Source organism: Echeneis naucrates, chromosome 1 (assembly GCF_900963305.1).
Source record: "Echeneis naucrates chromosome 1, fEcheNa1.1, whole genome shotgun sequence".
Taxonomy (NCBI): domain Eukaryota; kingdom Metazoa; phylum Chordata; class Actinopteri; order Carangiformes; family Echeneidae; genus Echeneis; species Echeneis naucrates.
In genome coordinates this window covers 22865826-22882878 of record NC_042511.1, presented here as the reverse complement: position 1 = coordinate 22882878, position 17053 = coordinate 22865826, and the positions used below count along the sequence as shown (strand labels likewise).

Here is a 17053-nt window from a genome sequence, read left to right as displayed (position 1 = left end):
AAACTGAAATGTTTCAGTAGGGAATTTGTTTAATAAGCTAACTTTGTTGTCTCTAAATTAACCTCCCTCTGAGAACACAATGTTGTGTACATCCACACAGAAACACTGCCTGAAGGACCAAATAGGATCTTCCTGAGGACTATTATAAGAACATTACCAAGTGTTACTTTGCTTTTAAAACAATAATGGGTCACTGATGATGAAGTATAATAGCTTACCAACGATCTGAGCATCACTGGGGCTTTGAGTCATAAATCTAAAGAGTCTTTTGAAAGGAGTGTTTATGTATAATGTCCCATTTAAACAGTGAAAATAGTGTGGAGGGCCAGGGGGATAAACATATGGGGCCCGTATGGTGAAATCAATACACCATTAGCTGATCTGGCTGTGGGTAGGAGGTTATAACAAAGGTACAAGGAACACTCAATAAATCCTCGCTATTTCTATCACCAAGTAAATGCAGACTATCTAATGTATGGTTCAGAGGTTAATAATTCTTTTAATTGTTTGCTGGTCTTCATTAAAAGCTGCACAACAATAAGAATGAAGATGCTTCTTGCCTCACGTTGAAGTGAAAGACTTAATTAACCGACAATGTTCATCCTACATTCAAAGGGTATTTGGTGGGGAAATGTGGGACGGTGTGAAAGGGTAGAACGATGAAAAACCAGCAGAGTTACAACACTTGCAGTCTGTTCTAGTGTATGCTTATCGTGACTACAATGTTATCTCGGGGGTCGTCATTTGATGTCAGGTTGAGGTTAGAGTTTATGATAAGAAAGTCCCTGGGGTCAGAATGGCTCTGGCAGCAGGGAACATAAATTCTGTGTGGCCTCTGTTGTGCTGGGGATGATGACAGTGTGTGACACACACACACACTCATGGCAATTTGGCTTCTCAACGTCACTGGAGGCTTCTCAGATGACCTGTTTCTGTAAGAGACAACCACCAATGTGACATAGGAGGGGGATAAGAGATATGTGGAGGGCGAGAAAGAGTGAAAGAGTGCGGGGCAAACAGAGAAGAAAGCTGAAACAATAAAGAGAAAACATCAGAAAACATTATCTCGCAAAGAAAAGAAACGTAGTACATTAATCAATACAATACAAATAATTTTGAGTGCAGAATTGGTGGGTGGGGGTTGATCTGAGGGTCTGCACAGCGCTTTTTGCCCTTTTCCAGACACTGCAGTCTGCCATGGTCCAATGGCCATACGCTGATTTAACACACGTGTCAACAACATGAATAAAACAGATATAATAAAGACTGGCTCACGACCAGCCTTCCTCCTCTCTCAGCTGCTATTCTGCTCTCTGAGGAGAAAGGAGAACAAGGACGGCAAACGATGCTGCTGTTCCTCTCTTACACACTGTCCTCCTCTTTCTTTTGCTCTCTGATTGTCTTTCTGTTTCTCATCCTTTTACCCATCTCCCCTTGATTCAGTCAGTCCCTGGGGCGGCGAGGGTTGACTGAACACAAAGGCTGAGCTGTCTAAACTCCAAGGCAGTGCAAAGGAAAAGAGTAGAAGGCAGAAACAGGCGAAAAAACAGAAGAAGAGTTGCATGTTCGTGTGAGCCTGTGTGTGTGTTAGTGAAGAAAATACAACTGTCACACCTCAACCTACTGGGCAACATGAACCCAGATAAACAGAGAAATTATGCACCTTCATACTGTGGAGAAAACTACACAGGGAGGGATAAAAGCAGAGGATGGAGACTCAGAGGAGCAGACTGAAAGTGAAAGCAGGACTAAGGAGAACCTAAGGGACAAGAAGCTGACTGTTGGGGGTTTTTGAATCTCTATGACAGCACAGTGTGAAATTCTGAACCTGTGAGTGGATGATTAATGCATGATTGTGTTCAACAGGGTTAGGGTTCCTCAGTTTCTATGGATTAATGATTACTGATAGGCTCCCAACATTCCAGGCTCCAGCATCATCTTAAAAAAATTAAAGCTGGTACAACCTAGCAACATCATACTGGAACATCAATCAAATACATGCAAGAACAAGTTTCTTGCAGGTCACATTGTAAAATGGCTATTATTATGGGCCATTTTTTCAGGGCTGTGCAGATTGTGAACTAGCGAACAGTGAATTCGCAGTTACGCTGTCTTTATCTTTTGTAAGTGAGACAGAATAAGTGGACGAGGGAAGAGATAATTGAAAATTCAACATAGCAGCACCAGTTTACAAATTCTGGTACCAACACAACCAAAATGCTCCAGCTCCTTACTTTTTAATCTAATTCCAGCCTAAAAGTTATTTGCTGCCATTCGTCTTAGGAGATGAGGACCTCCACCCCTCCCTTGCCCTGCGTAAGCATGGATGACCCCAGGACCTGAACAAATGCCCTCAAGTGTAACTCGAAAATACATTTCCTCCAATGTATCCCCTGTCCATTAACACATGCCTTTTTGTTTCCGTGGCTGATTTATTCAGCCATTTTGGTTCCAGCAGCTTGACAGTTGCTCAATCATCTCACGCTAAAACTAATCCTCTGTCCTCCCACCACTGGACACTGTTGCACACAACTGATCTTCAGTCCAACAAGGGCAGCTGGAAATCTTTAGAGGTTTTTTTTTTTTTTTTTTCAACTTCTTTTCTGCATGTGTAAGGGAGAAAGTTCATGCAAGTAAATAATTGCATGTCTACTTACAATATGGGGGAGACTCTTTCAAGCTATTTTAAAAGTGTGCATATTTATGTGCCAGGGAGAATCTTAGGGCAGGTTTCATTGTTGTAAACCCAATCACTTGATGCCTGGAGCTACCAGAGTGCATTACTTCACTTCCTGGGGTGTTGTAGGTCAAACTTGAAAGACAACAAACTATCCATTATAAATAGAAAATAATACCTAAAGCAATAAATGAATGTTACAGAAAGAAAATATGAGGACATTAAACCTGTTATGATTTGGCACTATACAAATAAAGCTGATTTGATTTGAAACCTGCTTTAAATGCAACAGAACAAGTCTGTCTCGACAAACAAATTCTGCAACTACTCATGCAGTGTATCCATTAGGTAGACCACTCAGAATGTGCTCATTATATTTGCATATAGAGGATAAAATACAATTATCGCAAGAGATTAGGGTTGATGATGATAGAACAATAAATAGTTGAACTTTCTAAAAAAAAAAAAAAAAAAAAAAAACATCTCAGTAATTCTGCTTTTAAACTTTGTATTAACATTGAGCATTTTATTTTAAGAGTAATGAATCAGAAAGGGTTAGAAAGACATAGCGACACCAGTGTAAAGATAGCAATCAGTGATTAAGCTAGTTCACTAAACTATGATCAATGGCAATTACACGGCAACTCAACTGACACACACACACACACACACACATCTTCTCTCTCTTTAGAATGAAGAAGCTTAAGAGAAGAGGATGTGTCTTTGGCATTTTACCTTGGACAGATCTCTAAAGTTGCTGGGCAGCGTGAGGTCAAGTACTTCTGAGTCGTAGTTGGTGATAACCCATGGGAAGACTGGGTACTGGTTTAGGTCATTAAAAGTCCGACCTAGTGGAAGGAAAAAAAAAATGAGACTTTTGTGACTGTAAACGTGTCCTCTGGTGACTGGTGGTTGGTGTTGTCCTCACCGGAGATGGTGTTGAGAAAGATAAGGTATTCAAAGTTGGAGATTTCCCGCCGTTGCCAGCGCTGGGTCATGTTGGATGCTTTGAATAGCTGTTTTGGTGTGGCCAGAGAGATTCGCCTATAGAGACAAACACACAAACATAAACACGTTTGCACTGGTGAGTTTTGGATTACACTGTACGAGTATGGTGTAGACACAGTATGGACAAAATCACTCAACATCACAGCACTGCTTAGGCTGAAAAAAGCCTCAGGCTTTATTAGACCTTAGCAATACAAATGTCATTAAATGAAAAATCTACTTATGTTTCACTACTTCTAATTAAGAAGACAAATATGCAATAAATTGGGTCATATGCACATATTTGTGTGCACGTGCACACACACAAACAAGACTGCAGAACATGATGTAAGTTGTAGGACAAAAACGAATGACCCCCAGTCCAATTAAAACAAAAGAAAATGATGGAATTAATCACTGTCATGGTGTAAGATTATACTCATTAGGACTCTTAAAGGTGAAAATGCAAGTGTATGAAATGCCACACTCTTTCTTAGATTCTTTATTGCCATCAGGCAATAATGTATATGAATTCACTTTATATATATTTATTTTTGTTCTAATCTTCAATTGATTACATCACAATATTTACAAAGGAAGAGTAGAAAGGAGAAAAAATATTAAGTAGAATAAAATGAAATTGTGTGATTATTATTGCTGGATTCATTTGTGTGGTACTGGCTGTAGAAGCTAATGTGTGTGTATGTGTACACTGCACTGGCCTGTACAGCTGTCCTTAGGTCAAAGAGGCAAGGTGTGCCTGGCCTGCAAACTAGCCTGATTAATGAGCTCCACACACACACACACACACACACACACACTGCAACTCTGTGCATGTGTTATACAGTATACACACACTCTTGACTACATACTGGATGCACTATATTTTTCCTCAGTCTGATTGCATAGCCCAACCATTGTGTTGCTGCACGTATTGTTTTGTGTTTCTTAGTGTTGAGAAACCATTTCCCATTGACCCCGACTCTTCCAGCCACAAACACTTTACTTCCCTGAAACATTCACAAATCCCAACAGCCATCCGAACTTTAATTTACGATAACAAAAATTTCACAATTCACAATGAAGCTGAGATTTTTACATTTTACCATCTCTTTGAATTTGTTCTTTGTTCTGTGCATTTTTATAGTTTGCTACTCTAGGCTAAATTTGTAAGTTTGGCAAATAGGCATACCGTGATCCCCATTTTACAAAAATAATTGAGTCAATATTGCACCATCATATAATCTATCACATAATTCAAATACACCCCCAGACTTCCTGGCAACTACCTTTATTTTTCATGATTTTCACAAGACATATGCCAGCATTTAGCTTGTGCTTGGCTTTTGCGCTGCCCAGACTCAGGAGGATGTGAGGCAGGCAGGTCTGGGGGAACAGGGGGGATGTGCCCTGAAGGCGTACAAGCAACTATTTGCTTCACACGAATGGGAATAAATAAATGAACTGGACTATGTTTGTGTGAAGCCAATTATGTTTGGGAGGTGAGGAGAGAGTGGGAAGGATTGGAAAAAAAATAAATAAATCTGTGACCGAGCAACGTGTGCATGTGGCAGGAGGAGCAGGAGGGAGAAAATTCACCGCAGCATTTGGAGATGCAACAAAGGCATTTATGTTGTTTAGTCTGATTTAACTTCCTCTGCTTCTCTATATTTTTCCCATCACTTTCACATTCTAGTCTGAGATAAGAATCTGTGTATATACATATGTGTGAATACAAGCCTGCAGTGTTAAGAGACTTCTGAATGCGTATGTCTGCACAACCTACCTGGTTTGTGGAAGGCCAAAGTTCGTGCCCACCCCAACACGAGGAAGACTGTGGACCACCTTCTTTACGGTGGCGGTGTCTGGGAAGTTGAACATGACTGCAGCTGTACGGAGGCACAGGTGTCATTATCGTTATAAATGCATCAAACGCCCACTCTGCTCCTGCAATACACGTCTGCTGGATACATTGGTATAGCCATCAAGGTTACAATAACAAGATGAAGCAGTTATATAGAGGTAATAAGGGTGCTGCCTTACTTCTGTTGGCCATGAAAATTTCCAGAGCAGTATTTTGCAGTAGGTAGCGTCTGGAAAAGACAGCACGGATCTCTGTGAACAGCCATTTTCCATGAAGACCTTCCGTGTATGCCAGAATCTGGAAGTCAGAATGAGGAAAGCATGAAGGTGAGCAAAAGATTCAAACTGAATAATTAACATAAGAAATAAGAACATTTTTAAAAAAGGGAAAACGATGCAAGAGATGAGCGAAAAGAGTAGGAGGACAAGAAGAGCAGACAGAATGCGAGGTTAGTTCATTTTTCACACAGTGATGGCATGACGGCCTGAGCAGCACGATTAATGTCTTATATTGATCAGCCTCAATGAAAAAGAGATCCCTTTAGTGAGAGAATGAAGGCCATTCAACGAGAGGGAGTGAAGGAAACGTTGAGTTCACTAAAGGATAATCCATATTACAGCACGTAGGTGAAGATAAATATCAGAAAGTTACAACAAATATAAGCAACAAAAACAAATGGCTCCAATTTACAGAAACGCTCTGGTGTGACACAATAAGTTTATTTATGCTAAAAATCAGATGAGTGTGTTGTACAGTGTTTTCTCTTTCCCACAGAGGAAACTGTGACAGAGGTCAAGCAATATTATGTTAGCCGGCTGCAGATTAGAAAATGCTTCGATGAACTGTGCTTAATCCGTCCCTGTGGAGATGATGGTGGCTGTAAGAATAACTTGTTCTGATGGCTATCACAGTGACAGACCCAGTTGCTTGGCTCTCCCCATGTGATTCACGCTCCTACTAATCCAGCATTTAGATTTGCTGCTAACCTACTTAACACTGCTTTGTTAACTAGGCATCTGTTTCCCCCTCTGCATGTAGTTTCAAAGGTGTCTGCTGACAGCAGGCGTAAAGGGATCTGGTAGAAAGGTAAACGGGACACTTAAAGCTGTCACAGCATGGTTCAGATTTGTGCGTTATTAATCAAAAATACTGAGATGCGAGCCACTAACCCAGGCCGAGTGTTAAGTTAAAGGAGCTCATTAAAGCCAGGGGACAGCAGAGCAGACCAGCTGAGGCCTTTAGCTGGGGACAGCATCCCATTCGCTGGTTCTCTTAGGAATAAAACCTGCCTGCATCACAGACTCACTTCAAAGTCTCTGGAGTTCAATTAAATGTGGATTAGCGGGCAGGAGAAGCAGACTGAAGCTGAAACTGCCAGACTCCTATCTTCCTTAACAGGGACTTGAGAGGACTACAGCAGTAACCAACCCCATCACATAGATGGTGCAGCAGTCACAGGAACCAACAACACAACTGTTTATCATCAAGGAAGTGTTTTATGAGACAAACTAATACATTCTTATTCATCATTTTAAGAAGCACAGAAAACGGCAATAGAAAGCAACATTTCAACATTTCTTCTTGCAGCGAGATCAATGTGAAGATTGAAATCACTCTCACTCTGCAACATTTGCATAAAGTTATATTAGCTATATATTACTGGTGGGAGCTTCTTATTCATTTCAAACAGAAACTGCTGGTCTGTCTGTCTGTTTTTTTTTTTTTTTTAAACTTACATTTGTTGAGGCGTTGAAACAATCTTAACGTGAGCTTCAGACGTGCTGATAGACAGCATTTGTTTGCTGTTTGAACACACCTACTCATCAGCTTCAAGGCTTTATACAGACTTCACTGGCATCTTAAGCAGCATGAGATAATTTCTATGTTTGGGTCAAACACCGACTGGTATAACAGAAGATCCGCTGTATGATATTCTATATAAACACACTGTTTGGGGACATAATGAAGCATTATTTGATGAACAACAGGCTAGCACACCGGATTTGTTTTCTTTACTGACAGACATGATAGCTATTAAGACCAACATATCAGTAGCTCTGTGAGCCTGAAAACCCAGCACATCATCCTCAACCAAATATACAGGACAGGCCAAAGGTTCGGACACAACTTCCCATTCAAATGAATAGGAAAGTGTGTCCAAACCTTTGGCCTGTACTGTACTTTCAAGCAGCTTTGTCTTTTCTTATTCCTTTTTATCCCCCAAAAAATGAAAACTATGGTGTCCTATAAGCTGATCAAAAATGAAATCCCCTTCTTAGTGTGTATGATGAGTGAACGTTTGGTTTGTAACCTTTCACCTCCGAAAGGGAGTGGTTGACTCGTTTCATCCCCAAGAGCACTCTCAGTCCCTGCGATGGATGTCAAGAAGATGCCTGGGGCTGAACTGATGAAGTTGCAGTGCTTGATTCCACAGATAGACCTGACAGTAGCGGAGGCAGCCAGATATCATATTTTCCCCTGGACCGATGAATCTCCTGGAACGCTGTAAATAGCTCTCTGTGTTCCCAAGATCATTGTCCCTACCGGCAGTGCCCTTTCCCTTGCAGATGAAATAGCTGAGTGGATGACAAGGAGTGTGACAAACTGTCCGTGCTGTAATGCTCTTGCTGTTCTGACCACGTCTGGACAAATTACAATTGTGTGGAGGTTATTGTCTGGGCTGGAGTTATGGCTTCACTGGACTCCTCTGTGATAAATAGTAATGGTGGAACCAGATCAGTCAGGCTCAAAGAGACACCAATACTACATAACAGAAAAGAGGAAACTACGAAGGTTGTTGTGTTTAGAAATTAGAAAAACAAAAATGAAATAAGATAAAATATGGAAATATCATTTGGATCAAGAGCTTCTCTTGCAACATGATTATACAGCATAGTTTTACACGTTTTATTTCAAATGGAACAATATCCACAGATTCAAGTCTGGCGTGTACCAAGATCAATTTCAAAGCGTCACGCGAGAGGACACAGCCAAACAAAAAACAAAGGAACTGGCCTTGATTGCAATTCTTTTTCTCCCTGCCTGCCTCTTCACATCTCTCCCTCCTCCACTTTCAACCTGTTTGTGTGCCGGGCTGCTGCTCATTTCTGAAGCTCTGTCGTTTGTCTTTGTCAGATGCCCAAAAGACAGGAGAATGAAGAGGGACACACGAAGAGGGAACGAGTGACTGTGGCTATGGTGTGTGACCAGACACACACACACACACAAACAAACATGCACAATTTCACTTCTTCTCATCATGCTTTCCTTTGCAAGCCATGTCGCTTTTACTAGCTGGAGGAACACAGAGATACAGATGAAATTTAATTGAAACTGCGCTGAATTAAGGAAAGAGTTAAGAGAGCAACAAACCAGCTATCAGCAGCAAGGTTCAAGATAGATGAGGCTTTCAACTGCTTTCGCTTTTGGTTAGGCTGAGTGTGAGAGAGAGAGAGTGTGTGTGTGTGTGTGTATGTGTGAGAGGGTTGGGACTGATAAGACTCTTGAGTTTAAGAGGACAGAATCTACTGCTGGCACTGAAATAAGTAAACTTATATCTCTCATAGAATGTGAAAAAGAAGTCTAATTGAAGAACTGATCTTTTTTTTGTTGTTTAAAAAGTATTTGAAATTATATGTAAAGTGTGATGTAAGTGCTACATTCATATTCCCTGGTTCAGTGTAATGTGCCGTGCATCCTTGTAGGAAAATGAGGTGATTGAAGTTCAATTTGTTGCCTGTTATTAAGTATTTCCGCATGGCTGCCTCAGTTAAAGGATAATGGATGAGGGATTTATTATTACCTTTTGGTCAAATGAAGTGGTGTGGGAGATAAGGTGATGAAATTAATGAGCGGGAGGAAGAGAGGTGATCCATCAACATCAAAACAGAGACGAGGGACAAGCGGTATTGGGAGAACTTGATAGAATTCATAAAAAAAAAAAAAAAAACCTGTGGACTTATCAGCGTGTGGAGTTGCTTATTGCTTTTCGTTTCCCAACAGCCACCCACTCTTCAACACGCAGCTCCACGCTGAAACACTCGTCACAAAACAACTTTCATATGTAAACAATGGGCAGAGGAAACAGGCTTTTATTACTTAAATGAGATTTCCCTTTTTTTCATTCAAAAGTTGCATACACAAAGTAAACCGCTGCATATATTTACATCAGTGACATGCTGTTTGTCATTTTCCCCTCACTTGGCTGACCACAGAAACAAGCCATCTACAATAAAGAGAATTTCAGTGGACCGAGACACCAGATGCACTTTTACTGCAGCAGCAAATGAAAAACAAAGCGCAGACAAACCCAACCTGACATTTAAGAGCTTTTTGACACTTTCATCTGGTGCGTCCTAAATATTAGACCTGTTATTATCCAACACTGTCCCCTTTCCATATCAATATTCTTGTTTTCCTCCTCCCCCTTTGTGCCACCCCCTACCCTCTGTTCCTCACTGGTAAACGAGGCCTTGTCACCCCCCATCAGTAAATGAGTTCATCGGACTAACGAGCAGGCAAAGGGCCCCAACACACTAACAAGGATCTGTTGGCTGCCTGTGTCTCTGGACCAATCAGGACCCCCATCACTGCTGACACAAAGCCTCCCCGAGCCCTCTGGAGCCAATTAAGACAGATTTTGCTTTTGAGATTGAGTGATAGCTTGAAAAAAAAAAAACATATAGAAAGAGAGAGCCATAAGAACAGAGGACACTGGAGGTGCTGGAGCGAAATAAAAACAAATGCACCAGCATGTTTTCAGTCAGGGGTATGTAGTTCAATCAACAGAGCATTGGTAGCTTGCTTTATTAATAAAATAATTCAGCCATGCAAGAGGAAAACAACGCTCTCTAATCATAAGAACCTGAAAACTTATGACCTTAAGACAGTGCAGCCACATGACTCTACTTTCACACTTCAGTTGTTATCTTCAAGCCTTTGTGACTATGGTTTTATGAAACCAGCCATGTGTGCGGCTGTTGGATATTGGAGCAGTGGCGGTGGGAAAGCAGTGCAAACACAAAAATATATAAAATAGACTGTGTGAAATCAGAGCCAAGTAAGATGATCTCTCTGGAGTCTCCAGTGGTTGATAAGATTTCAAATAGCAGCTGCCCAACCAAGATTTCCTACTGCTTAATTAAATAATGTTCCAGTGCAAATGCCGTTTCTCATTTGAGGTATTCACTGGAGAGTGGCAGGCAAGTGGTTTCCCCTTCTTTTCACTTTTTAGGCTAAAATAAGCTAAGCTAACAAGCTACTGGTTGTAGCTCCACACCGAACAGATGCACACAGTGGAAGTATTGATTGCCATATCGCCTTCTCAGCAAGAACATGAAAAAGGTGTGTTTCCAATGTTAAACTACACCTTTAACATACCACTTTTGGCAAATATTGACAAATGTAACTGAATAAGCAGCCAACATACATTACCCTCTCTTCAGGGGCAATATATCTGGGTTTTATGTACAGTCAATGCAAAAGAGGGAACAGAATAGAGTAAAATAGAGCTTTATAAAAAGAGCATCTGTCATGCATTGTGAATATAATTCAGAATCAGAAGTCAAAACCATTTGTTATTCCCTATAAGTGATGGTCACACTTATTCTACCATCATGTAATTAATTCAAGATGTAATCACTGGTTACACATAAAGCCGTATTTACCTCAGGGGAAGTAAAACAAACTACAAGGTCAAAAAAGGGAAATAAACACAACTAAGAAGCTGAGAATTAAAGCAAAATAAATAAGCCCAGCTTGCAGCGAGTGTAAGGTTATGAAGGCTAAAAGGCTCAAAGCATTCAGTCCTAAACATCACCCAGTGAGAGTTTGCACTCCCTGAAGAAAGTCTCCTTTGAAAGGATCTTTGGGGCCATTTAGTCTGAATTTAGCCTAATAAGGATTAAACTCCTTTCTGACTCTTTTCAATGTTTGCTAACTGGTTAGCCTTTTCTCCCTTCCTTTTATTTGCTGCTTAGCCTTTTTGAAGTGGGAACAAAAAAAATATCTTGTGTGGATTTAGGGAACTGCAGCACTGGTCTTGGGGTTAATTGGTAGAGAAGTGAAGACTTCAGGGCATTAATTCATTAGACATTCAGCCTTCAGGCATAACCTTGCAAGGACGATAGCCTTAGAAGGACCTTGGGATATAAAAAGATGCCAAAGTGGCCGAATGAAACACTAATACATAAACATGGAATACAAAGTAGTTTTTTTCCTCTTAAATATTCAAGATCAGGGATTTATTTTTTTATCTCATCGCAGCTTAGGATGGAGCCACAAAGGCCAGAGATGATAGCTCAAAGGTGGTGAGGAACAAAGGAGGGATAAGACTACACAAGTAAGGGGAAGAAGGATCTGAAAAGCAGCAGACATTCACAAATTGAGAAGATCCTGTCTGCTGTCCTTGCATTATCACAATGCACATTTCAAATCTTCTTCATTTTAACGCTAACGTTAAGTTTGAATCTTACAGGATCTCCATTCTATAAAGTCACAGAGTGAGCTAATAAGCTGGACTACAATAGCCAAGCAACAAATATAAGCCATAATGGTCAGTTTTGGATGTGGATATGTTGTACACAAGCATCTCGGGTAGCAGCAGCCTGATATAAGAACTCAAATGATCTTTCTAAATGACCTTTGAGACTAGATAGAAAGACTTTAAATATATTCCTTCATTTATCAGTAAACATTTGCACATCATGAAAATGTGAAAGAGAACATGTATGCTTTTCACCAATATTTAGAAAATCAAAGAGACAGCCCAGCACTACCAATGGGGCACGGGAGTCGTTTAAGACTCGATGTGATTGGCCCTCCACTCCCTGTAAGCTGCCATGGCAAACATCAGACAGGTTAAGATTGCTGACCGGCTCCTATCGCATTCTCCCCGGTCTCCTTCATTCTCCCATTTTGCTATTTAGTGATGGATAGGCTTTTTTGGGGTTGGTGCGAGGCTTCGCTGAAGTAAATTCTTTCCTAATCCAGCTATTGTCACCAGCTTAAGTGGGTGTGGGGTGAAAAGTACACCCCTCTTGGGGAATTTGTGGTCGGTTGTTGGAAGTGAAAGAAGAGGGAAAGAATAGCACACTTATAAAGGAAAGGTTGTGGAGACTAACATTTTTGAAGGTGACTCAATTGGAGCTACAGGTTTATCAGTGACGAGGCATTTTCAGAGTTACAACTGTAAGAGTGTGTTGAAAAAAATACACATTCAAGATACTTTTGAGGCAGTTAAGTGATGAGTAAGAAATGATTAGATTCACATCTTTGACAAACTAAAAGGAAAGGCACTGCAGGTTATTAAGGAGTTGCTCCTCAAAAATGTAATAAGCTGTAGAAAACTATGAATCTGAGATCTCATTTCATTTTAGTATTTTAACAGACACGTTTTTTTCTATCCCACTTGTAAAATGCTTATCTTCATGGAAAACTGTTCAAACTTGTGTGTGAAAGGTGTTTGAATTTTCAAACTAAACTGTGCATGTTTACTTTTGTTGACAGATTTCTTTTGGAAATTCACCCAGTTAGGGATCTAAGGACAGAGGGTGTCATATGCAGACTAAAAAGCAGATTGAGGTTTATAAATGTAAAGGACTTACTCATTGACTCGCTAAGTAAAGGCTGTAAAAGCAATGTTAATAAGCTCATATATTTGTTAAATATTGTGTTTATTTGCACATTCAGCTAACACAGAGTGACATTATCATCCATTTGGATTGGGGCTCCAGCCAATAAACAAATCTGAGTCCAATATTCACTCTGCTTGTAGCTTATTTTTCGTGCTCTAAAATCCTAAAGGGAAATGCCTAGCTCTCAAGATGTTAAATGTTACATTATGTTTACCAGTTAATGTCCAATTCCGTCAGCACTTTATTGCTGGGCAGGTAGCCTACAGTAGAAGCTTTTTTAAGTAAAAGCTGCATGCTGAGACAGGAAAAGCTGCTAATCGCAGCGGGAAGGCTGAACCCAAACAGAATACTGCGAGCTGCAAAACCAAAACAATGATCTGAAAGATGCTGAAATCCTTACTAATTACTAATCCTTACTAAGGCTTACTAATTACAAATTTGGGCTGATCAAGTGACCATTTGTTCAAAACTTAAATGTAACTTTAGAGTAATAATTATCAATCGAGGTTCAGACATTTTACTATCTAATCTTACTAGACCTCAGCACGTCGTCATTACACAGAAAGAATATGAGTGTAATTGCTGGAGTGAAAGAAATTTTATTCGACCCATTATATGGATGGAAATGAAAATCTATGATGCAAGAAAAGAATGTGCAGAGTATGGAGGATGGATAGCCAGTCGCTGGGAAAGGTCATCAACACGAAACAAAGCCATAACAACTAGATATCCTCTAATTTCATTTAAAAAAAAATAAATAAATAAAATAAAAATATTTTTGTGTTTATGCTACTGGCTCACTACAGTACTCCTACTATAGAGCAGGAGTAAACCTTTGTTGTGCTGATGTCTACCAGATATTAGTCTTGGATGGGTAAGTAATCTGCAGATTGTCCCTATAGATGTGCCATTTCAGCCAGACTGGATGGGTCATTAACCATAATGGCAATGGAGGCACCCGAATTCATCGATGTAACATTCTGGCCTCCAGTACATGAGATGTCTTTACAGAGTACACATCAATGCTTTCAGCTTACCTTTTAAAAACAAATACAGTTGTTGAGACTTCCTCTTTATTTTATAGTAGCTATAATGAATAAAATGTTCCAGAGAAGACATTTGGCACCTTTTATTTTTGATAAATTAAAGTTCAAGTATTTATATACATATATATTCTATGACACAGAACTAGTCTTATCATCTGAAATGCAGCACAGACCTATCTGACAAAACAAGGCCACATTTACATTTCCAATTTCCAATAAGCTGTGCTGGGCATCGATCGTTCAATCAGAGCCAAGTGTCTCTCTGACCTCAGCTGAAAAACAGAGGCTTGTGTGAACAGCAGGTACACAGGTGCTGATTGTAATATCAGTAGCCTACCAGGCAGACTGGCATCCATAAACAGGCCTATCCATCAGACTGGTGTGTTGCTTTTGACACGTGTGTCAGAGGCAGACGAAGGGAATAAATGATGGAGAGAGGGGATCAATCAAAGAGAGGGAGGGGAAGCTACTGCCCCCTGACTGGCCCAGTCAAGCCCAGAGATGGAGCATGATGGAGGGGCTAGGCTCAGGTGCAAAGAGGGGGGTGGCAGCTCTTTGTCTGGAGGTGCTTGGTTAAGTGTGAGCCAGGTCTCGGCCACAGTGGTCTGTGGTTGTGTTAAGGTCCAAAGGCAGGTCACAAACAGGGGGCTAGAGAAAGGCTGAGCATATTTATTTGTGATGATTTAGCTGCTTGTGTACAAGGGTGTGTGTGAAAGAAGAGCAATTGGAAGAGAGACATTAGTCATCATTAGGCATCAGATGACACTGTCTCTAATGGTTTTTTATGTGGTTACCAATGTGGCAATAGTCTTTCCTCAACATGTCCTACCTGGTTACAACTCATTCATCAGACTGCTTTGCAGAAGTCTCAGTGGTTTAAATCTATTCAAGGGTTTAAAAAAAACAAACAAACAAACATTGAACTGGGTTTAAACTGTCTAATTAGAACTGCAAACAAAATGAATAGAACAAAATGCAGGACATACATTTGCTAATCATCAGGTATGTTGTTAGTTTGGTAGATTTTTTTTCTCCTAAGTATTGTGCAAATTCCAAATTTGACCTTATAATGGTGCTACATAAAAAGTTAAGGATCTGTAAAGTTCTCCTTTTCATCCTGAGTGAAGTGGATTGAAATGGAAATCCATTAAACAGTTAGCTCTCAAGTTCAGCGGCTTACAAAGCTACCTCATGTCAAGCCAGGAGATCAGTGAGGCAAGGTTTGCAGAGCAATATAATAATTGGGCTTACTGATGACTGGATGAGCCAAAGTGGGCCTTGAGGGAATGGTGTTTAAGATTAAACTAACTTTGCGGCAGGAAAATCTAACAGAACATAACGGCTGCGATGCTAAGAACTGCGTCTCATAAGAAGACACGTCCTCTAGGTGCTATAATTACTGTACGTGGTTGATGCAGACGGGGTCGGACAGTGAAGAAAGAGGACGGTGAGAAAGAAAGGAGGTCATTCCAACCCATCACTCTGGCAGTCTGTGTCGTTCTGTGGCTGAGCAATTTATTGACCATCGCAGGATGTACTCTGTCAGAGCGGAGGGACCGGATAGTGGAACAGTATGAAGGAGAGATGGAGGAAGGGGATTAGGGAGGAGAAGAAGGCCAATATGAACGAGTGAGAGTGAGGGAATCTGTTTCCTTGGGCTCATTGATAATGACATACCTGCTTGGGCTGTCCGTTAGTCCTATAGCACACACTACTTAGGCTCTAACTGGAAAATCAATAGGCTCCTCTCTCAGAGACCTCTTGCTGCCATGGCTCTTTGTGATTGGCAGGTGCAGCTGAAGGTCGTCCCTGGCGACCATGAGAGTTTCGCCGAGTGAGCAGGGGGAAGGAGGGGATGCAGTCCCAGCAGTTTGACACTTTAGGGAGAGCTTAACAATATGAGACTGGTCCCTACATAACACCAGGGTGGGTTTCTTTGAGTGAGTGACCATCCATTCATCCACTTCTGCTAACCCCGGGTAGCCGTCGCCACCCCACTAATTAGAGTTACCAATGTCTTCGCAGTGGGGGTTTTATCATTGCATAGTCCGAGGCTGGACACTGACCTTTAGCAGAAATTTACTAGTATTCTTTTCAAAACACGTTTCTCTTTGGTCTCTTTTTGGTCTTTTTTGGAAGCATACTTTGGATATCCACAGGATTCAGCAACAACAGCAAAGTTCAACCGGCATTGTCTTTGTGAACTAAAAGCTTAACAGGCATGTGTTTTGTGTTATCATGAATGTTTCCATGCAAACAGGGGAAGTGAGGAGGCAAATTTAACATGCTATTTAAAGTGAGGTTCTTCGATTTCACATAATGTGTTATACTTAGGTTGAATGTACTCATTTTGTAAATTGTAATGTATATCACTGTAGCACATGGATATGGCATGAAGTGCAGTCATTTTAGTGTGCTTTACTACTCAAAAGAGTAGTAGAAAAATCTAATTATTTTCTGAGCTGTGTGCAGATTTTCTATGGCTTGAAGGAGAAATTCTAGCTATCTGGCTAGATAGCCAGATAGCTAGATAGAAGGTAGAGAGAGAGGGAAATACAGATTAGATTTTAAAATTGTGTGTTTTAGATGTACTGCACAATTTCTGTTTTCCCAACTCTTCCTGCAGCTGTCACACCACTGCTGGTGACAGTAGCTTTCATCCCCATTCCCCACAAATAGTGAACTGGCTCCATCAAAATTCCAAATTTGAATGTGAATGCCAGGATATTTGTTATTTTTACACTGTTAAAATACAACATAGTCAAACTGCAACCACAACTATTGAAGTGTTTCCTATTATGCTATGGGAATAATTCAGCTCAGAATGTGACTTTGATATATAAGG

The 17053-nt window shown here is 40.6% G+C and overlaps 1 protein-coding gene across 1 annotated transcript in view; it reads right to left on the bottom strand.

Moving 5' to 3' along the window:
* The window catches only part of lrba (LPS-responsive vesicle trafficking, beach and anchor containing), a 166377-nt gene that overhangs the window by 41089 nt on the left and 108235 nt on the right, over nt 1–17053 (bottom strand). The window contains exons 40-43 of the mRNA XM_029509480.1: nt 5708–5825; nt 5451–5553; nt 3606–3721; nt 3413–3525 (exon numbers count right to left, since the gene is read on the bottom strand). Of these exons, the coding sequence (XP_029365340.1) occupies nt 3413–3525; nt 3606–3721; nt 5451–5553; nt 5708–5825 (450 nt within the window). The remainder of the gene's footprint in view (nt 1–3412; nt 3526–3605; nt 3722–5450; nt 5554–5707; nt 5826–17053) is intronic.